The sequence below is a fragment of the Ambystoma mexicanum genome, chromosome 5q, assembly GCF_040938575.1.
Source record: "Ambystoma mexicanum isolate Mex_15411 chromosome 5q, UKY_AmexF1_1, whole genome shotgun sequence".
NCBI classification, from domain to species: Eukaryota; Metazoa; Chordata; class Amphibia; order Caudata; family Ambystomatidae; genus Ambystoma; species Ambystoma mexicanum.
The window spans coordinates 117,641,211-117,663,592 of NC_090933.1; the positions used below are offsets into that span (position 1 = coordinate 117,641,211).

At 48.0% G+C, this 22,382-nt stretch overlaps 1 protein-coding gene across 1 annotated transcript in view; it reads right to left on the bottom strand.

Moving 5' to 3' along the window:
• The window catches only part of LOC138497282 (dynein axonemal heavy chain 5-like), a 1,499,851-nt gene that overhangs the window by 506,019 nt on the left and 971,450 nt on the right, over positions 1 to 22,382 (bottom strand). Inside the window, exon 59 of the mRNA XM_069620634.1 lies at positions 5,577 to 5,792. Within this exon, the coding sequence (XP_069476735.1) occupies positions 5,577 to 5,792 (216 nt within the window). The remainder of the gene's footprint in view (positions 1 to 5,576; positions 5,793 to 22,382) is intronic.

Consider the following 22,382-nt stretch of genomic DNA (forward strand, 5'->3'; position numbering starts at 1 on the left):
TGACTGTAAAGACAGCTCTTTCATTGATCAGTTTGAGAGGACCCTACCCAATGGGCTGAACGGAGGCTCAACGGAACACTCACAGTTTTTAGTTCAAAAATATTAAAAACTGCAAACTTAAAATACGTATACATAAGACCTAGCTTAATTGTAATAGTGTAACATGTAATATCTGCACTTGGCAAGTGTAGCAATACTAAAGTACATCAGTCTCCTATTTCTTTGTTCAAAAACAAATCCGCTTTTTACAGCATTTGTCCTTCCATGGTAGGCGTTCCCCATTACCTCTGAAATGACTTGACATAAAGTCAGCAGGTGAGACTGAGCCTGTTTTTTATCCTTGATTCATGTCTGACTGGCAGGGTCTATAGTTAACTGGATACCACCTAAGGGTGCTAGTCATCATTGGCCCATGGATTAATCCACCTTCACAAAGCTAGGTTTGGAGGTCAATAGGACCTAAGTTGTGGCTTCATGTTTTTTGTGGGGATTCAATTCTTGGCTTCAGTGAACCAAAAAATGCCACAAGTTAGCAGATTTGTAGATTATGTATAAAATACCATGTTAATACAGGCGAAGGACCCTGCATTGACTTACTGCAAAGTACACAGATGTAAATCCAAATGGATGTTACATAAAGCAGCTATATTATACTTGACTTGAAGATATTCTCAAGTATGTTTCAGACATTTGGCGAGGGATGGGCTGATGGATGTGAGCAGAACACAATCATTCTGTATCTCTGTGCATATACCACACTTGCAACTCTATATTTTTTTTTACAGTACTCCAATATCGGCTGGACAAAATAATCTAATTTGTTGTCTAGAATTCAGTTTCTCTCTCTTAATGTAACCCTTGTCTGCTGCCTTTGACACAGTTGGTAATTTTTCCATCCGCATCTTCATGGTGTCCTTTAGGCCACTCCTAGAGACGATTTAGTTTACAAAGCGTCTTTAATAATACCATCACATAACAGACCCTGAAACAGCGTACAAAAATCCTGTCATAACTCGTAGGAGACATTCAAATAAGCACCAAAGAGACCATAAGAAAGCTCCAACAGACCCTCACACATCTCCCACTAGACCATCACACACTTTCACCAGACACTTGCATACCCAGATACCTGCACATAGCCAAAAAATGACTCACATGTTTCCTCCAAAGGATCTCCAACTAGCTCTCGTTACAGCCAAAGGATAAACAAACACATGACTCATCAAAATAAAGATTTACGCAACTTTATTGCAGAACAGAAATGAACCCTATGCAAGGTATGAACTGGGTAGAAGAATAAGGGGATTCCAAAAAACAACAAAAAAAGGAGTAATTGTAGCTTGCATGAGGACCATAGTCCATCAATCCATCCCTCACCTCTATGGGGATTCCCCTTGTGGCAGTCAAACAAAAGTACTCAGTCAGTGGGCTTTAACATGTCTCCTGCACTTCTTTATTGGTGGTGTTGGGCCTTTATGCTGCCAGTGTTGTAGTCAGGTTTTTGATGTATCTCTAGGTGGTTCAAAACACCTGCTGGACAATTGGAGACTGGGCTTGCTTTAAGTCTTGTCACACTTCAATCACAATCCTCAGAACTGACCAGGCCCAGAGAGCTTTAGGGGAGCTCCTGAAAATACTTTCCCACTGTTAATCCCAGCGTGGGATGGACAGGTACTCCCCCCACAGGGCCCCTCTAACCCCTTCCTCAACCTGCTGTACTGACTCCCATTCAGGTCTGTCTCTTTTCTTTGCAACAATCGGGCCCTTTTCACCACCCTTCCTGGCTTCTCTTCTTCTCTGGGTGATTCTGAATTCTACCCCTCTGGCTTCTCTTGCTCTTCCAGACATAGCTGCGTGCTGGGTATCCAATATATCTTAGGGTCTTTCTACCTAATGCTCTCTTTGTGACTTTCTGTACCAACCTCTGGGCCTCTCGGCTTTGTGCCACTTCCTTTGTTCCCCTTCTAGTCGTCTTTCTCCTCTCCACAATGTTTCTATTACTACTCCCTCTAGACCCCAGAACTTTAGCACCTTCTTCATTTTCCAGGTCTTTATCACCTCTGCGTATCTCTCTTTTCCCTTTCAAACATAGGTTAGTTGCTCCTTTCTCTGAGGACTCTTCACCTATTTTATCTTCAATTCTCCCCTCTAGACTTGTGGCACTGTCACTTTACCTGTCCCGCATTGGCACCACAAAACCTGGCACACTTCTTCCTTCTTGCATCTCTTTAAGGCAGTGTGTGATGTTCTTCTTTCTGTGAGACACTCTAGCCATCTTGCTCTCTCCACTTCTGCTGGTTTCGCCAGCTCGCTCTGCTTTCCTGTTCACTCACCCTCTTCACCTCAGAGCAACCACTGTCTTCTGTCCATTGACCTCCACCAAGAACAGAGGCTGCTGACAGGTTTTATTCTCCCGTGGTTCCGTCGGTTGGCCCATGAATTACACGTTTCAAACAGCTGTGGTGCTTGCTCAGCCCATTCCACACACAGATTGGCTATCAAAATTCAAATTGTTTCCAACCTGTGTTTTCATGTGCTGCGAGTGCCACCACAGCCCTGTATATTGAACTAGAAGAGTGTCGGCCATCCTGTCCATCTTGCCCTTCACAATGCTGTGGTAACTGTCTGCAGCACTCCGACTTCTATGCAGCACAGCTGGTGTGTGGGGCTTTTGTCCTAATCATCGGACAGCCCCTTTGAGCTCCAATCTGCCAAAACTGATAATTTATTGTCTGGCATTTAACCACAGCAAAATATTAGTCAGCTGCACACAGCGGGACCCTGTGGTCACAAACGTTATCCACGTGCCCTGTTGTCACAAGTCTGTTCACTGCTACACAATCCTGTGGATTATCAAAGTTTAACAACTGATGTAACACAGTGCTTGGTGCTTCAGACGAAAAGGGGCTGGGCAATTCTTGTAGAGTTGGCCTAGGACTCAGGATTTTAACAGATCTGGGTGATGATGCATTTTTAAGGGGCGGCTTCGAGATGGGCTAAACAAAACCTCGCTGGTTCGTCTGGTTTTTTAAACGAGCAGAAAGAATGCCTGTTATTGGAGAAATTCCTAGGTTTTAGGCAACCTACGGGAGGGAAACAATTTATCTAATGGTAGTTTTAAATTCCCTGCTCCAGAAGGCTCTTTTGCTGCCCTAGAGTCTAAAGATGGTTTCCATTAATCATGTACTAACACTACCTGGTCTCGTTCCCAGTCCTCTCTGTCCATGTCTAGCTTCCTTTGAAAGTGCCTACATTTTTTTGTCTTGAGGTCTCCCAAGTTTGGATGCCAGTATGTTCTTTTCCTGGCTGATGACGGGCTACGGAATATGAGGGACCTACACTTTTCTTCCTCCGGGCCCTACATTATGTTGCAGGTGGTGTAACCAGCCCCAATGGTTCTTCCAGCCCAATTAATCAGCCCAGAACATCTGACTTCTTCACAGCCCCTAGCAGAAACACTCCTGATTGACAACAGGGCTTTATGCAGTCCTGTCAGATGCTTCGTATAACGCCTCCCTCTATTCTCCTGTTTGCTCTTCCCTCTGCTTCCTTCTTAGGTCTTTGAAGCAATTAACATAATATGAGGTTGACCATACTTTCCCTCTCTCCTGTGCAGCTTCCACGATTAAAAGTAGACTTATGGTGGTACAAAAGTTATACAAGCAAATTACATGATATTTTAGAACATATCCCCAACAAAGCCTCACATAGCTCTTAAAAAACGCTCCGACTGCCCTAACAGACCCTTAGATGGTCACCACCTGATTGTCACAGCATTCAAGTGCCCATCTGTTAGCCCCACAACAGTCCCTCACAATGCCACCAACACGTCACTATCAACTGGTGATCATATAGACCTACTACAATCTATCCTTTTCTACCTTTGCTTCCTTAGTCTGGTTTCTCATCTGTTCTATGCTACAACTGCAGCCAACATAGCATCACAAGTTCCTTTTAGTAAATACACATTCAGTGAATTAAGCACCAATTTTCACTGACCCCATTTAAGAAAAATGTGGGCATTTACCCAGTCAAAATAAGCATACGCACATCTTCATCCTATGTCTAGATTGTAAGGCAGAAACAAAGTCAAGAGCTCATGGTCATCCTGGATTGTCTTCATTCAAAAACATCCATTCAAGTATAGAGTCTAGCATCACAAGAAGATCTAAATTACACTTGCACTTTAGTAAATGTGGAAATAAAAATGATCGTAGTAAGGTTTTTACAAGGGTGGAGCTGCCACTGCACCAGATACCCATTATCCTGAAATATTTATAGAACGTTTATAATCAATCCCTATACAAAGACTGATATATTAGCGCCACCCACTTATTAATGCAGGAATAGCTGCCTCAGTAAAGAGATTAAGTTTACTACAGTGGTACCTTTACTAATTTGTGCTCCAAAATAAAAAAGCAAATTAGTAACCATAGAAACGTGATTTAGAGATAATGCTGGTAACTCCTGTAACTGTATTGCTGCTATATCCTAATGCCACCCGCTTATTAAGGCGTTCAGCACCGAGGTAGGAATTTCTGTGTCACTAAAGAGGTTACGTTTCACTATAGTTGTACATTTACTAATTTGTGTTACAAAATAAATAAACAAAATAATACCCAGATAAACGTGGTTTAGAGGTAATGGTAGTAACTGCTATACCCCTGTTACTGCCATCACCCTCTGTTGTCTCACCAATCTTCATACCGCTTTCACACAATCTTGTTAAATCCAAAAATGGGCAGACCCCACCCACGTGGATAACAGGGCAACGTTGATGAGAAGGACGGGTAGCACTGCTGCCCACTTCTTTCCCCTTTGAATGCACCGGTACAAAAACAGTCTGCTGATTTGAAGCGAAGCACTTTAATTTGTTTTCAGCAACACACACTTCAAAAACTTGGTGTTTTTACATTTTTTAACTCAAACTATGTGGTGGAATTAACGAGTTAAAAATGAGGCGTTTGACCTCATAGTGGTACAACTAAGTCCTGTGGAATGCTGCATGCAAATATAGTCTGTCCCAAAATCAGGCAGGTTGTGACATTAGCCAATATTTCCAAATATTGCCTGTTTTGCCATTATCGACATACTCGCAATGCGGCCCACAGAAAAAAGTAAATGTAAACTTCTACTCCATCGATGTGGATTCCTTTCCATTGAATTCATTGTCCTCTCAAGTAACAGTCATTAGTTGATATATACGGAAACACTTACTGTAATATATGTATTTATCTTGATGCTAGGTTTTTCCACAGGAGAGCAGGAATCAGTGTGCAAGATATTGCTTATTCTAAACCACAAAACCAGCTTTTAAATATTAATTTTTTAGTAAACTTCTCAAAATAATTTCCTTGCAACACAAGTTGGTTGTTGGTGTCCACCTCATCAGATTCTATATGTATTCAACATCACAACAACTGGAATATTTCTTGCATCAGACCAAGTATTAAAAAAGATGGCGTGACCATGTATCATAAGGAATGAAATACCCCTATCATTAGGAAGATGTGTTGCCCCATTCTTAACAAAAAATGATTTTAAATATTATAAAACATCTCAGAATTGAAAAGTACCTTTTGAAAAGTGAGTAACATGTTGAGGAACGAGGAGTTATTCATCAGTTTCTGGGCTTCACCCCATGAAGGCTTCACACACGGGCGCTCGGGGTCCGGAGTCACCGCGTCCGTCTTTCTTTGGAACAGAAGCAGCACACAGTCCATGATTCTCATGATCAAATGCGGAGGCTTGCCCAGTTTACGAACTGTCGCGATATCAGCTGGTTTAATGGTCTAAAATAAGAAAACCAAAAGAAAAGCGTCTCATTTCATGAATACACAATGTGGTCGAATCAGAACATCATGGCAATGCAGCACTTTTAACAGAATGACAGTCTCAGTGTGCTCGAGGTCTTCACATTTCTATAGGCTTCATTATGTGTTTAGTTGTATTCTGGCAGTAAATCCACTGAAATACCGCCAAACTGAATTTCTGTTACCGCTTTACTGCAGGATTTCACGTGGTGGTAGGGCGGTGTAAGTCCCCATTTTTCGAGTCCATACAACTCCATGGGGATTTAGGCAGAATTACCCATAATGGTGACATCTGGCCATACAATGTAACTATCACTATTTTCTCATTGAGTGCATCAGAAATAGAAGTTGCACATTCTATACATTAATTTCTATTTTCTTGTATGGGTTACCTACGATCTGTTGTGCCATGACCTTTAAGTTCTTTGCCACACTTAAAAGACTGTCAGTCACAATGGGCTTATCACACCTCCTCCTATCCCCGGCCCCTTACCCCCAATATAGATAAATCAAAGGGAATGCCACCAAGTGTGGCAAAGTGACTGAATATGATTTTTCCATAGTTGCCTAAACTAAAGATGGGAGCCTCTATCCTTACTCTAGCTGGCCATTCTTAAGCATTTGGTTCAAGGTCACAGAGGCAGTTGTCACTGATGCACACTATTATATAGGTCCTCCTAGCGCTAAAGTTAAGTGCGCACCACAGTTCAGGGGGCACAGCAGAAGTCAAGAAACGGGAACACAAATGGAGGAAAACAAGGACAGAGGAGGACAAATGTGATTATAGATAGGATCAAAGGGAGCCGGGTAAAAACCACCAAGGCAATAAGGAGGGAAGGGTTTGCACAACCTACCAGAGCTGAAAACAGCAATGTTTAGGATTACTAAGGAAATGAGACATCTTTTCATATTTGCAATAAGAGATGAACAAAGGTTTTAGCACCTCGTTTAATATGCAAGTCATGCAGATGTATAAAGAGTAATTCTGAATGCATACAATGCACTGAAGACAAAAATTGCACTCTTGATTTTGGGAAACAATGCATATAAGTATGTGTGAACATGCATGTATTCTATGTATGTGAACATAGGTATGTGGTGTCAAAGTGCCCTGCCTGGTGACCATGGCAGGGGACTATCACATGAAATGTGGGCTTGATAATGGCCTTTGAAGGGCTAGCGTGGAGATGGAGTCTCCCCTTACCAACCAACAGTTTAATTCCAACCCTGCCCTGTGCCCCAGTAGAACCAACTGGTCAATAAGGAATCGAGGAGTAGCGCCTCACAGAGAAAGTAGCACCTATGTGCTCGGCTGCCCTCAGGCGAGTAGAGAAAAGCGCCTAAATCTGGAGAGAAGAGCATGAACTCGGCCAAAGAGTCCAGGAGGCAACGAAACCGGCCCCAACTAGAAGACACCAGCATGGGAAGTACCTACCAGCCAATGTCTATGACAGCAACACATACAGGAAGAGGGAGTTTGGAATTCCAAGATGAAGTCTGGAGAAGGAGGTAAAAGAGGAGGAGCAGCAAGGTAATTGAGGGTGAGGGTTTTGAGTGCCTTGGCGGAGACTGCCATGGGCAGCGAGGTGGGGGATGAAGTTACATTGGAAGAGGTGTGGAAAGAAGAAGCAATGGTGTCAGTAGATTCCAAGGAAGAGGTGGATGGGTGTCAGGAGGTTGGTGTTAAAAATATAAAAGAGAAGTCTGAGGAATTGTTGGTGTTGAAGAAGGTAGAGCTTTTGTTGGAAAGGGTGTTTAGAGAAGAGATACAGTACAGTGCGGAGGAGGGGTTAAGAGGGGAGATTGGGGTGGTGGAGGAGGAGGTTCACAGGGAGGTTAAAGAAGCATTGACAAAGGAGATGGAGGAGGAGGGTCCTAAGGATGTGATTGGAGAAGAGGTACAGGAAAATACAGAGACGGAATTGGAGGGGTTAGCAGGAGAGATCAGGGTGGTGGAGGTGAGTTATGAGGTGGTTCAGTGTGGAGAGTCCAATAATGTTGAGAGTACTAACGCAGTGCTTGCAGAAGACATTGAGGAGGTTGTGATGAAGAATGAGATTATTGAAGAGATCCAGAATGGGCAAGATCATGGTGAGGCCCAGAGCAGCAAAAGAGGGACAAATGTGGCCTAGAGGGTGGGGTGCAGAAAGAGACAAATGGTGGGTGAGGAATACAAGAGAGCCCGAAGAGAGAGACAAAACGCATGTAAGGGAATTGATACGAGAAATAGGAGGAGATTAAAGATGAGGCTGGAAGAGATAACCAGAAGGTTGAGGAGAGATTGGTACAGAGGTGGGTGAAAAAAAACTACCAGAGTTGGAAAATTAGGATGTTTTAGGAGTTTACGTAGAAGAAGAGCACATTGTATTCATAAAAGGAGGATGATGAAGAGCTAGAGAAGGAAGTAGCAAGAGGTGTTCTATATTGGAAGGCGGAAGAGGAGATGATTCGAAAGTTGAAGGAGTTTGACAGAGAGGGCAAGGATAATAGATAGTTGAAGCTACAAAGCAAGCACATAAAATGTTATCAGAGCAAGATGGTTGGAGAAAGGGTTGACTGGGAGAGCTGTATATTCGAATAAAGCTTTAGAGAAAGAGTTACTCAGACAGTGTTGGGAGGTACAACAGGGACCAACTGGCCATGGGCAGGTATTAGAGGAGGGAGGATCAATGAGCGAGTCAGGAGGGAGCATATCGTATAGTGGTGACTGGGACAGGTGTGTCCAGGACAAGGGAAAGCTGGAGAACCCTGGTAGAGAAGCCAGGAACGCCAAGAGTCTGTCAACTCAGCCTGAGCCATCGCCCTCTCCACAGGACACTGGTGCTCCTTTGCAGCAGCCCAGAAACAAATGTCTAGACTTTACCTAAACCGGGTTCAGGATCCCCTTTAAACCCACACTGGGGAGACCAAAGAATGGCTTGTCTGTGACCTCACTGATGTGGCCTGTGAAGGCATCATGAAGCAAGACACAGACTGATTCACGTTTCTTAAGAAAGAGACTTTATTGGTCTTTATTTGTCACGGTGGATTAATGCCTAACTTGTCCTAAGCTAACATTGGATTTCCCTACCTAAAGGAACTAAGGATTTTCTGTGTCCTAAAGTTCAACTCAAAAGTCTGTCTGTGTCCAAAACCTATACTTGCCCTCACAACTAAAGCTATACAATGTGTAGGGATGTCAGCACTAAAAGAAACAGTGTTCAAAGTAAGGTTCTAAGCTTCTTCCAGCTATGGCTTGTTTTCAGCTTCACCTTTTCCAAGTTCAACAATAGTTCGAAAAAGGTTTCGGGGCTCCCTTCCACTAAATTCAGCACAGTACCAACGTGTGCCAGGGTTCCCCTTCCCAAGTTCAAGACAATTAATAGAAACCTCAGGTTTCCCTTCCCCAAGTGTATCACAGTTCACAAAGTCTTGGGGGTCAATTCCCCAAGCAGGCAGCTCCTCGCATGTCAGCTGCCACCTTCTCACCAGGCAGGATCCCGCTTCTCCTTTCTCAGTCTACCACTGTGTGCAACTGTGGCCTGTCAATTGGTCGCAGGTGCAAGTCCTTTGCCTGAACACAATTATAGTAATAATGGGATGTGCCTGACCTTCCATAGTCCTCTTCTTCGTCTCATTACCATAGTGGTGAAACTGAATAGAAGTGTGCATTACTCCCATTTGCCTCTTCCTAGTCCCAGTTGTAAAGGTATGTAAATGTGGGACAGTGTGTGTAGGGAAGGGAAAAGGGCTTACAATACCCTACAAAGGTTGGAGGAGGGTAGGACTCATTCTCAACAGGGAAAGGGGGATACCATGTCTCGCCTGCAGACGTCCTCTTCCCACTCCCCAAGGACCCTCCAACCAGGTGATTTTCCCTTGCATCTCCATCCCCACGGTCAGGAACCAAGAGCGATGGCCTTTCCCTGGCCACCTGAGAAAAGGATCCAAGGGGAGTATATGGTAGGATGCCCTCAGGTTCCTCACAGTCCCCACAACGAAGCAGCCCTTTTAAGAGAAGAGTCGCTTTAAGAAGCAAGGGTAGGGACAAAGAACACGGGGCAAGAGGCAGGGAAAGGGAGGGAAGGGGACCAGAAGACAACTAAAGGAGGTTAACCGTTCCCTGGCTCGTGTTTCCTTATTCTCCATAAGCTGGGGTTAGAACAAACAAAACATCAAGCACTAAAGGTATACGGACCAAGGAACCCCTGAGGCTCCGCCGAACATCCTCTCATCTATTATCACAGTGAGGACTGCCCTCCCACCCGCCACATCCAGAGACACTCTGCCTCCTGCACTGAGAGGACGCACCCACCACTCCCTGCATCACTGTGAGCTTTCCACCCACCCGGCCATCTGAGACAACCAGTCTCTCCACCCTCTGTGGCACGTGACTGGGCACCCTCCACCCTCTGTGGCACGTGACCGTGTGCACCTACCTGGGACACATCATGCCACTCCAAGAAGACTCCACTCCACCCGTATGAAGTACGCAAAGAACAGCATCTCCACCCACATCACGACAAAGGACAAGCAAGCAGAAAGACCTGCCCCACAAAAAGAGGGTTTTCCAGTGGTAAGTGGTTTCTAGAAACCACATCCACACAGAACTACAAACACTGGGGTCCACCACCATCCTGCAACATCCTCCAGACCATGCACATGTCTGCCACTCAATGGACTGATTTCACACAGAAACCAAGGAGCATCAGTTACCAGGCTGTTGTGACGAATCCCAGGGTATTTTCACTGCTTCCATGGCGGAAGCCCTTTCCATGAGGCCAGGGAGGTGAGGCCGCTACCCGACAGTGCCCTGGGGGTGGGTCTCAGCGAGTGGATCTCCTGGAAAGGGAAACCATCCATGGGACCAGCGACTATCACTTTGGGAGAACACAGTATTTCCCTCCTTCATGTTACTGCCCGCCTTCCTCACCCAACTTAGTACCCTGTGGTCCCTCACACCATCTGGAGTTGAGGCAACCAAGTCCCAGGAGAATACTGAGACGAAGCAGAGTGCCACTGAACTCTGTAATGATCATCAGGTCAGTACTGTGAGGAGGAAGGATGGAGCAATGAGGAATACCTATGGGAACCAGCATACGCAGTTCAGTTGCAGGGGACTGCTGATTTGTTACCCAAAGTACAAATTAGAAGGAGGACTATGCCATCTGTCAAGCCTGCCCCTGAGAAACTGAGAGCAAAGTTTGAATCCGGGAGACGTAGAGACACCAGAAGAAGCTGTAGACCGGGACGACGGTTGAGAGAACCCGCAGTCTCCAACGGCGCTGCCAAGAAACAGCAGGCCACGAGAAACCAAGTATGCAGAAAACTTGTGATGCCTCCTGGAGCAAAGCCGTGCAGCCCGATTCGTTGAAGCTGGGTCACGGACCACTGCGGGAACAGAGAGAGAAGGAAAGGAAGCTCACCCAGAGAGTCGGAGAAGCTCAAGCAGGACACCATGCAGCAGGAACCCGATAAAAAGGTACTGGTGCTGCAAGGGGCCTTGAGAGGGTCTAGGAACCAAACAATGGGAGCCTAAGGAGGGCCGGGGACCCGATACGAAGTAACGCCGATGATATATGGGTCAAGGACCTTAAGAGAAATATAAGGACACAGGCATATTCCGCATCAGTAGACACTTGGCAGGAGAGTAAACCAAGTGTCTTCGAAAGCCAAAGTAAAAGGCCTCGGGACCCAAAAGAAATTCAAAGCCAAAACCAAGATAAGAGGGTCTGTGACCCTTAGAAAATCAAGAAGAAAGAGACTGAAACAAACTGTAAACAATCTCCTATGTGGAACAGTACCTGGCAGGAGAGTACATCAGGTCTGTTTAGTTGGACATTAAGTGAAGTCGGGGTAGAGAACCCACAAATGCAACACATCAGGGGTATGGGACCCATATGAAGTTGGGCGAGACCCTCAAAAGCAAAGCACGAGGGCCAGGGACCCATACAAGAGTGAAGAAACATATAATCACGGGGCTGAAGTCCAGAGCAAATCGGGACAAGAAGACACAGTTTTTCCTTAGTTGGTTTAGTGGGGACCGAAATAGGTTTGACACAGGACGGTGGACTATATACGTTATAAGACATCCTGACAGAGTCCTTAGTGTTTTTGTTGAAGTAGTACAACGAAATAGGGCAAGATAGCTTTTTTTCCCCTTTTCTTTCATAATAAAATTCTTTGCCAACAAGAATGCCACTACTGTGTCAGACTCGCACATCTGCACCCTTACACTGACCAGGGTCCTAACACGCCAACAATATCTGACAACCATCCAAACGGCATAAGACTACACTGGACACACAATAAGGTGCCCAATCAATGGGAGAGCCAACAGACAAACTCAACAGCACCTAAATGGAGGGAGTCCAGGAGGCCAGAGCACACACAGCGCACATACTTGCATCCAGGGCATCTGCCGTACTCCAAATGAGGTAAGGCGGAAGCAGAGCGGCTCGCAGAACTCACTGTTAGTGAGCGGGCTGAAGGCAGAGCTGTGGGTGAAACACAACTAACACCGAAACAGCCACAGAAGACCAGTAAGCCCGAGGAGAGTGAGCGGGTTACCAGGGCGCTTCAGGGTGAATGCTGTTGCACCTTAGAACTTTATGTTGGTAACTTTGGGAAAGTTAAGTGTTTAGTTACAGAAAACCCCATGTACACGTTATATTAAGCTTAGCGTGTAAGGGACAGTTTAGGGATTTTGGACACAGGACGTAGGGCGCTTTATGGTTTAACATCCTGACACAGGCGTTCCTTAGTTTTGTTGAGGCAGGGAAACCCCTCTTAGAATTAGGGACAGATCGGATTTCTCCAACCCAGTTTCTTTTATGCCAAATAAAAGTCTGTAACCCACACCCAAGATGCCATTGTGTCCGAGTTGTGCTCTTGATCCCTTTACAAAGCCAGAAATGCGCCCACCAGCGATGACCATGGACACATTCCAAAAAGAAGAGTATGACCCCACCATCAGACTAGTTGTACTATTAACAAAGCAGACAAAATAGAGGAACTATAAGAACATGATCCTACAACATCCAGACGCATTAAAGAGAAGAGCAAGACTAGTGGCTCACAGGGCATTTAGGAAAACACTAGTAAGAACAACCCACAAGGGCCACCAGGGAATATAAACACATAGGCTTCTGTGGAACCAGGTATGGTTCCCACGGATGGATGAGATAGTGGAACATGCCAGTGCACCGTGACTAAAGACCCCCTGGCCCCGATATAAATGGCATGGAAAAAGTTACTTACCTGTAACTCCTGCTCTCCAGCATGGGTCTGGCAGGTGCACCTTGATAAGTCCAGCCTTGCCCAGCCAAAGCAGGTACAGAAGGAGCTGCAGAGCCGTGACATGCAGGGGCTTAATCTTCTGAGCCCTGAACCATATTGAGTAATGTTTCCATTTGTGTCTGTAGCACGCCAATGCCGATGAATCTCTGGCTTTGGCTAGATCTTCCTACATTTCCGCGGTAGGGTTTAATGCCCAAAATCTAGGGCTGCAGGAGCCAGGCTCAGCGATGTTGGGTCGTGGTGCAGAATCGTCCTGTCCTCTCTGGTTAGAAGATTAGGAAGTGTAGGTAGTTGGATGGACTGAGCCACTGACAGACTGACGAAATCTGGGTGCCAGATCTGTCGTGGCCACGCCAGAGCGATGAGTATCCTTCTGCAGTCACACTGTGAGTGTGTTGATCACTCATAGCAGGATCGGGGCAAATCGTACAGAAAGAGTCCCTCCCACGGGAATGAGAAAGCATTCCCCAGACACTTCACCTGCAGGAACCTGCTGGCGAACCTCTTGCACTTGGAGTTGGCTGATGTCGAAAGAGGTCGATCTGGGGTTGGCCCCATTTGTGGAAGAGAAGAGACACTTGATCCTGGCAAAGTTCCCATTCAGCGAAAGCACACAACTCCCTGCTGAGTGAGTCTGCAATGGTGTTCTTAGTGCCCGACAGGTGAAACGGATGTAGAACATAGTGCAGCCCAGCTTTCGGATGTAGAACATAGTGGTGGTGTTGTCCGTGAAGATCTGCACCGCCTTCCCCCAGAGCTGAGGTTGGAAGGACTTGAGGACCCAGAAGACTTCCCAAAGCTCCAGTATGCGGATGAACAGGTCCTTTTCCTCTGGATGCCAGAGGCCTCTGGCTTGCAATTGCCCAGTGTGGACCCCCCATCCCTCCAGAAAGGCCTCCGTGGTGAACATCTCCTGGTACGGAGGGACCTGAAATGGAACTCCTTACATGAGAGCTGGGCGCACTCCCCACCATCGTAGAGCTTGCTGAAACTACTTGTTGAGGACGATTTGGTCTGTCCATGAGCCTGAGTCTGCAGCCACTGTGCGTCCAGAAACTCCTGCAGAGGCCTCATCTGCAGCCTGCAAAGAGGGACAAGATGGATGCAGGAGGACATCATGCCCAACAGCGACAGGATGTCTTGCACTGTTGCGTATTACGCCAATGACAGGTGCTGCACCTTCCCCAGGATGGCCATCACCCTCTCCTCTGAGGGGGTCGCCAGACAAGCGACCGTGTTGGGACGTGCGGACAGAAACAGAGCGTTATACAATGGCTACATGCAGGACTTCAAATCCGATATCTGTCAGTAGACGAATGGTCTCCGCTGGGTGCCGGTTTGCCAGTGTGTGAGAGCGGAAGCAGGTGAGGCCAGATAAGGGTAGACGTGGATGTCGTTGAGATTTCAGGAAGAGCCTTGAATTGATGGTGCTGTCCTTGGACCACAAACGTCCTACAGCAGCTGTGCCATGTGAAGCTCTTGATGAGCCACAGGAGGAATTTGAGGACACCAGCATTGGAACTCCAAGGTGTGCCCCTGACGGAGAATGTCCAGCACCCATTTGTCCGTGGTGATGGTCTTCCTCTCGCTGCCAAAATTTGCTAGTCGGCCTCCCACTGGGGCGTGCAAGTGAGGGCCCGGATCCACAGCTGGTTCAGGCCTGCTTGGTCGTCTGTGTCCTGGCTGGCTGGCGATGACTACGTTGCCGTAGGCTAGCAAGTGGCCTCTGAAGGCCTACTGGGTTGTGGAATGGGAGGGTTGATGACAGGGCTGTTATACCCCTTGGAGGACCTGCCAAACTTCCCTCTGGAGGATCAAAAGGACAACAACCTTCACTGTTGCAATGTTCCAAGCGAGCGTGCCATCTCCGTGTCCGCCTTAATCGTCAGTAGAGACTCGTCCATGGTCTTGCCAAAAAGGTTGTCCCCATTAAAGGGCATGTCCACCACCTTGGACTGGACATCCGCCCTGAAGTTGGTGGCCTTCAGCCATCCCCATCGTCGAAGGGACACTACGATGCCCATCTGGAGGTACCCAGTATTCGCGATGTCCAAGGCCACCGTGATGGCGTAGTCTAACACCACTCACACTCCGGGAACAGGGCCAGGGCCTCCCCCTTCTTGTCATCCGGCAGGAAGTGAAAAATCGGTTCCAGCTTATACCAGAGCTCCCTGTCGTAGCGGGATAAGATGGCCTGGGCATTAGCAGCCTTGATGGTGGTGGCTGCGATATAAATGATGCGCTTGCCCACCGCATACAGTTTCTTCCCCTCCTGGTCAGGGTGCACCATGGCCAAAGACTATGGATTCACAGAGCGCTTCCTGGCGCAGCAGAGACCACGGAGTCAGGAGAAGGCTTTGACCTTAAGCACCTGGGGACGAGTCAGGAACCCTGTACTTCTTTTCCAGCCTATCCCTCTTGGGAGGCGCGGTACTCTGTGTCTTCATTAAGGCCAAACCTTCCTCCCAGACATCATCCAACAGAGGGATGGACATGACAGTCTTCCGCCGGTACTCTTGGCGTTGGAAGAGGAACCGCTTCTTCGTCTCCTCTGGCACCAAGTTGAAGAGAGTAGAGGCATGGCATGAAAGGAGCCTACCTCATCCGGTGCTCGTCCACCACAGGAGTCAAGGGCTGATGCGGAGGTGATGAGGATGTCAGTTGATGCCTAAGGCCAGTCCTTCGACTTACGCTTCAGCCTGGACGGGCTCCTCTGCGTCCTTGACGGACTGCATGCCGGAGCCGGTGCAGGTGTAGCAGCATTTCGGTGCTGGACTGCCCCAGGGCAGGATAAAGACTGATATGTTTGGGATATTTCTTCTCTGTGAAAGATAGTGAGCTAAAGACTCTGGGTAAGTCTCTCGTAACCAGGACTAATGTCTGGCAGAGAGACTCCCAGGACCCCCCTTGTCAATTTGCATATTCAAGTAACTTTGGGTCTCACCCTAAGTTACTAGGGGAGTCCAGACGTGGACCCCTTGCTCACTATTCTTAGAGAGGCACAGCTCCTCCCTACTGATGAGGTCCAACCAGACCGAAATACGTGTCTGGGGATGCTGTTGGTACTCTTGTTCAGAGGCGAATTGCCTAGCATTTCGGTGCTGGACTGCCCCAGGACAGGACAAAGACTGATATGTTTGGGATATTTCTTCTCTGTGAAAGATAGTGAGCTAAAGACTCTGGGTAAGTCTCTCGCAACCAGGACTAATGTCTGGCAGAGAGACTCCCAGGACCCCCCTTGTCAATTAGCAGACATTCTTAGCCATATCTCTGATACCAGCAGGTGCAGTGTCGTAAAGGATGTCCAACGTCATGTCCCTCAGTGCCGGTTGAGGAGTAGAGGGAACAGTCGGCAACGGCTGCGGGCTGACGCACCTTCTTGGGCTAGATGGTGATCCGGATTCAACCAGTGAAGATCCCTCTATGGACACCTATCTCACGGCCCCCCTCATGACCTGAGTAGTGGTACTGGGCAAGTGGTCCTCGTCGGAGCTCGTGTAGATGTGCACCGCCTCCCTTGATGCCTCCTTTGGCGCCGCTCCCCCTTGTCTAGATGGGGATTCCGAGGGGGTTAGTCGCTCCTTGTCCTTTACTGACTCCTTTGGGAGTGGGGCGATGATGGGAACAGTCCCCATTACCGGGGGCGCCAGTGGACGTCGTTGGTGTTGCTGAAGCAATACGCTGTGTTATTAGGGAAACTCGTGGGGTTGCTGCTGTTGTGACTGTAGAGACCACCTTTGTTGCTAGGCTCCCTTTTGCCGAAGTGATGTCCAAGACGATGAGGCTGTCATCAATGAAGTTGTTGTCTTGGCTGTCAATGTTATCGTCGACTGTGGATGGAGACACCCGCAGACCTCTCCTTCGCAGGCTTACCCGAAGATGGTAGACAAAGCTTCCTAGGGGTAAAGGACTTACTCTTGAATGGAATGCCCCTCAAAGGCATGCTCGCCGTGGATGTAGACGGCATCAGTGATCGTGTCTTTCCCGAACTGGGACCCGTAGCTGCTGCAAACCCAGTGGGAGCCATAGCGTGTAGTTTGGCCTTCTTTTGGACCCCAGTGGACAAGGTATCCTCAAAGGACCTCAACTTCTTCTCTGAGGTAGTTCACTCATGGGACCGGCCGGTCATGGATGCGGCCTGACTGTGCCCGGAGGCCGCGTCAGAGGACTGCCCCAACTTGAGACACACTGGCAACCTGCTGCACCGGACCTTTTTCATCTTTTCACGCATATCTTGAAGAGGCTCTTCTCCTCAGACATGTTGAAAGGCGCGAAGTAGGCACAACCCTGGGCCGCTGGAAACTTCCAAGAGAAGATCCACAGTGAAAGTTGATCTTCGCCTGACAACAGATCCCTGCTGCCAGTAGTCAACCTGCGGTCGAACACGAACAAAAATCGGTCAAAAACACTATATTTAATCAAGAAAACTCAAATGATCAAACAAGGCTCAAAGAGCAAGAAGAGAGCACTCTGAACACTGAAATGTGCAGTAAAAATCGTAAGATGGCCACCAAGGGTGGAGCTTAGGGAGACGACTGTCATTCTATGAGGGCAGTATGACTAAAAGGACAGTGATTGGTTTAGAGGAGAAGGGAGTGGTTTCTTACCCGTAACTCCATTTCGCCAGCGTTGGTATCTTTCATGGATTCGCAGGCTGTGAATATTTCCCATCGTCAGGCTGGGAAAACCTCAGTAACTTTAACATAGCATTTTCCTATGGAAAACTTCCACACAGTGTCCTATCAATGACTTTTTGGGTGCTTTAGGCTGCACCAATAGGTCATCTAGTATAAATATCCCCACCCCGCGGCTTCCTTACAGATTTTAACCTCTCAAAGTAGAGGAAACCCGAACCAAGGTTTGCCTGCAGGGGCAGCCGTCGGGGGCAAGTGAATCCATGAAAAATACCAACGCTGGAGAAATAGAGTTACAGGTAAGAAACTACTCCCTTCTCCAGAATGGAATCTTTCATGGATTCACAGGCTGTGAAGAGATTACATAGCAGTATGATAACCTGGTGGTGCATGGCAGGCAAACGAAATCCCATGTCCCAGGCCATAGCAATCAACAATATGAAAACCATCCAATATCAGTAATGATAAACAAACACAATTAGAACAAACCAAACCCCGGAAGCAGCGGGGCTTACCTTATTGGAACAAGCGTTGGAGGACTGCACGTCCCACCTGCACATCATCCACATGTTGTTGCCCCAGACAGTAGTGTCTGGTGAAGGCATGCAGCACCACCCATGTTGCTGCTTGGCAAATGTCACTGAGCGGTATGCCCGCCCACAGCGATGCAGACAATGTTGTGGATCTTGTAGAATGAGCCTTAGGTGTGGTCCTCAAAGGCTTGCCAGCTTTCCAGTAGCAGAAGGAAATCGTAGAGGAGAGCCAATGGGAAAGTCCTTGCTTCGAAATAGACTGCCCTCTGTTGGAGGGGCCAATAGCCACCAATAGCTGCCTCGACGTCCTGAAGACCTGAGTCCCGTCAAGATAAAACTTCAACGCCTTCTTGGCATCCAAGGAATGCAGCCCTTTTTCCGCAGGAGTGGTAGCCTTAGGGAAAAAGTTGGGAAAGGCTATTGTAGAGTTCATATAAAACTACAACGGAACTTTAGGGATAAAGTGAGGATTAGCAGACAGGAGAACCTTGTCCCTCATGAAGCGCAGATACGGCGGGTCGATGACCAGAGCCTGAAGTTCAGAAATCCGCCTGGCAGGTGTAATAGCCACCAGAAAAGCAACTTTCCACGTAAGGGACTTTACCGTCACCGTCGACATAGGTTCAAACAGTGGTTTCATGAGAACTGAGAGTACCTCGAGACACCATACCGGATCAAGCCTCTTTGGGGGAAATGCCCTGAAAAGGCCTTTGAGTAAGTGTTTGACCAACCTGTCACTGACCAGAGGTGTAGAGTTGCGCCATCTCATGAACCTGGAGATGGCAGCCAAATGGACCTTGATTGAAGAGAACGCCAGCCCCCCACCCCCCCTTCGCCAGCAGCAGCAGATACGGCAGAAGTTGGGCTGCTGACACCTCTAATGGCTGTAAATCTGGCTGCTCCGCGCCCCAGGCACAAAACCTAGTCTACTTTAGACTGTAAGACACGTTGATAGATGGCGCCTTTGCCGCAGCCAAGATCCACCGGCAATCTTGTGTGATCCCTAGATGTCCAAATTCGGAGTGGTCAGAAGTCATGCTGCAAGACTGAGTGATGCGTACGCTAACAGGCCCGTCCACGGGAATGAGAACACGTCCCTGTTCGAGTCTGGGTTAGCCACCCTGCTGGCAAAGAGAGGGCACTGCGTGTTTTCCGGGACGGCGAATAAGTCCAGAGGGGGAGAACCCATTTCTTGAAAATCCTCACCATCTGGGCGTCTATCAGTTTCCATTTGTGCAACTGAATTACGTCTCTGCTGAGAGCATCAGCCTGAACATTCAGAATGTTGATGTGCAACAACGCCTCCTTGAGGGACTTCCTGAAACTGGTGGAGGTGCGCCGCCCAACCCACCTGGGGAGCATCCGTCATGATTGTGTACTGAAAATCCAGCTCCACCAGGGGCATGCCCCTCACTATGTTGTTGGAGCGAATCCACCACTGCAGGGCATCTGGCAGAACCCGGGAGATGATAACCTTGTCAGATCATGAACCGAAGCTCTGTGACCACCTGGAAGCGAGAAACTCCTGCACTGGCCGCATATCCGACAATTCAGGATGAGTGGGATGCGGACTGATGTTCCCGGTCTCAATGAGGCCGCCATGGAGATCAGCTTCTGAATTCTGTCGACAGAAGGCTTCACCAGATTGAGCTGCGTGTGAAACTGGGCCCCAAAGAAAACCAAGTCCCTGTATGGCATCAGACAAGACTTTGCGAAGTTGACCGCAAAGCCCAACCGAACCGTAGGCGATGTCCGCGGAAGACCCTGGCGAGGGCACCCACACCGTCGTCCTGTCACGGCACAACCCGCAAATCCTGCTCCACGGGCCCCAGAGGGGTTGGAGGTACCGGGAGTTGTGCATCCAACTGTCCCAGGAGCGACTGCAACATGTTCAGCCCCTGCATTGACAGCAACGAGTGCGGATTCACCAAGGGATACTGAGGCGGGACAGCCCCCAGGCATCCCGACGTGGGCGGCCCCGCCGGCTGCAGATCCAAAGCCGACAGATCGAAAAAACGGATTAATCTCCTCCTCTGGACTCGAGTCCAAGTTATATGTCGAGGGATATTGCTGAAGAATCTCCAACGGGAGCAAAGGCCCAAAGCAAGACCCAGACTACCATGGCACCTCCCCCGATGTCAATGGATCACCTTCGGGCCCCACTGGAGTCGACTTCAGTAGCTGCACACTTGCCGCAGCATTCGTCGACAAGGTATCTAGCCGGTCGACGACACTGCTGTCGTTACAATGGTCGACAAAGGAATAGAAGGCAGCACAATCAACGTCGACGGAGGGTCTTTCGTAGACGAACCAGTCGTCGACGAGGGCTGCTTGGACGTGGAGCTGGACCAATGCTTGGAAGACTCACGGCCTGAAGAAGAATGGCGCCGGTCCTTCGAAGACGAGCTCTTCATCTAAGAGGAGGATGCGCGGGACTGACTTCTCCTTATCAGCTGCCGATGACTTGTGCGACAGCGCTGCCGATTTCTCTGGCCTGGCACTCACCTACCTCGACTTCTCAGCCCTCAGTGCCTTTTCCCGAGAGGGGCCTACAGACCCTCTTCCCTGATGCACTGGCCTGGTTCCAGAAGACTCACCGCCCTTCCCCACATCCGACGTCGGGCCTGCCATGTGCTGCTACTTAGTCGGGGGTTCCGCTGATCTCGCCCTCAGGTGCGAAGGCAACACCTTCTCAGCCATAGTAGAGGACTTGCCCCCGCGGGCCGAAGCAACTTACAATCCCGGGTAAGAACTGTCGTTCAACCAGCAAATCAACCATCGGTTGTGGTCCTTGGGTGTTTTTTTGGGAGAATCCTTGACAAATCTCACAGTTCTTTGCAGAATGATTGGGATACAGGCAATACAGACAGTCTGCATGGCCATCCCCTTCGTAGACGTTGCTGAGGCCGCAGGTTTCACACTGCCGAAATAATGATTTCTTTGGGCGCACTGATGCCATGATGGGCCTGAAAACACACAGAACAGCGGAGAGCAATTTTCTCAAGAGAAAACACTAGGTAATCCTAACAGTTTGGAGACGGTTGAAATCTGAAGGGAAGCCGCCGGGGCAGGGCCATTTACACTACACGTCCTATTGGTGCAGCCTAAAGCACCCAAAAAGACGTTGATAGGAAACTCAGTGTCGAAGTTTTCCATAGGAAAATGCTATGTTAAAATTACCGAGGTTTTCCCAGCCTGACGACGGGAAATATTCACAGCATGTGAATCCATGAAAGATCCAATGCTGGAGAAGTTTTATGTTACTTACCTGTAACTGTATTTCTACAGCATTGGAATCTTTCATAGATTCAGATACTTGAATATTCCCTGTCAGACTGGGAATCCTCGCTGATAAAATAATTATAATTTTTTTTTAATATACACACATTGCTACATAGCCATGCATGTACCTAGCCAATTATGGCCTATGAGCCATTCTTTTGTGTAGTCCCTCCACCTCATTTTGGTTCTTTATAGCCCCAACCAATGAGGTGGCAGGGCTTAAGCTCTGCCCCCGGCAGCCATCTTTAGATTTTGAACCGTATAGACTACAGTACGATGGATGCTGAGCATAGGAGCAGCCTCTTAGGGGAGGCGGGCGGGCGCATGTGAATCTATGAAAGATACCAATGCTGGAGAAATACAGTTACAGGTAAGTAACTAAAACTTCTCCAGCATTGGATCTTTCATAGATTCAGATTTGATTTTGATTATTTCTTATGCGCACCAGGCAGACTAAACCGCATTCGAGTGCAGATGTTAACTATAATTCCATCTTAACTGTAGGACACTGATTCAAAGAGGTAGGGGCGAGAACACTTAAATAGGAAGGTTTTGAGTTCCTTTCTGAAACCTTCTGGCGATGGACATGTCCGTATGGCCATTGGTAGTTGGTTCCATAGTTTAGGGCCAAACACAGAGAACCTCCTGCCCCACCTTCGAGATCAGTTAAGTCCGAGGCGTGTCCATTAATAATTTGTCTCCAGACCGGAGATCTCTAGTTGGCTGATAATGGTGGATTCTGGCACTCAGATATTTAGTTCGTGGCAGCATTTGTACATAAGGCATGCCACCTTGAACTTAACTTGATCCTCCACCATAAGCCAATGAAGGGCTCTCTGTGA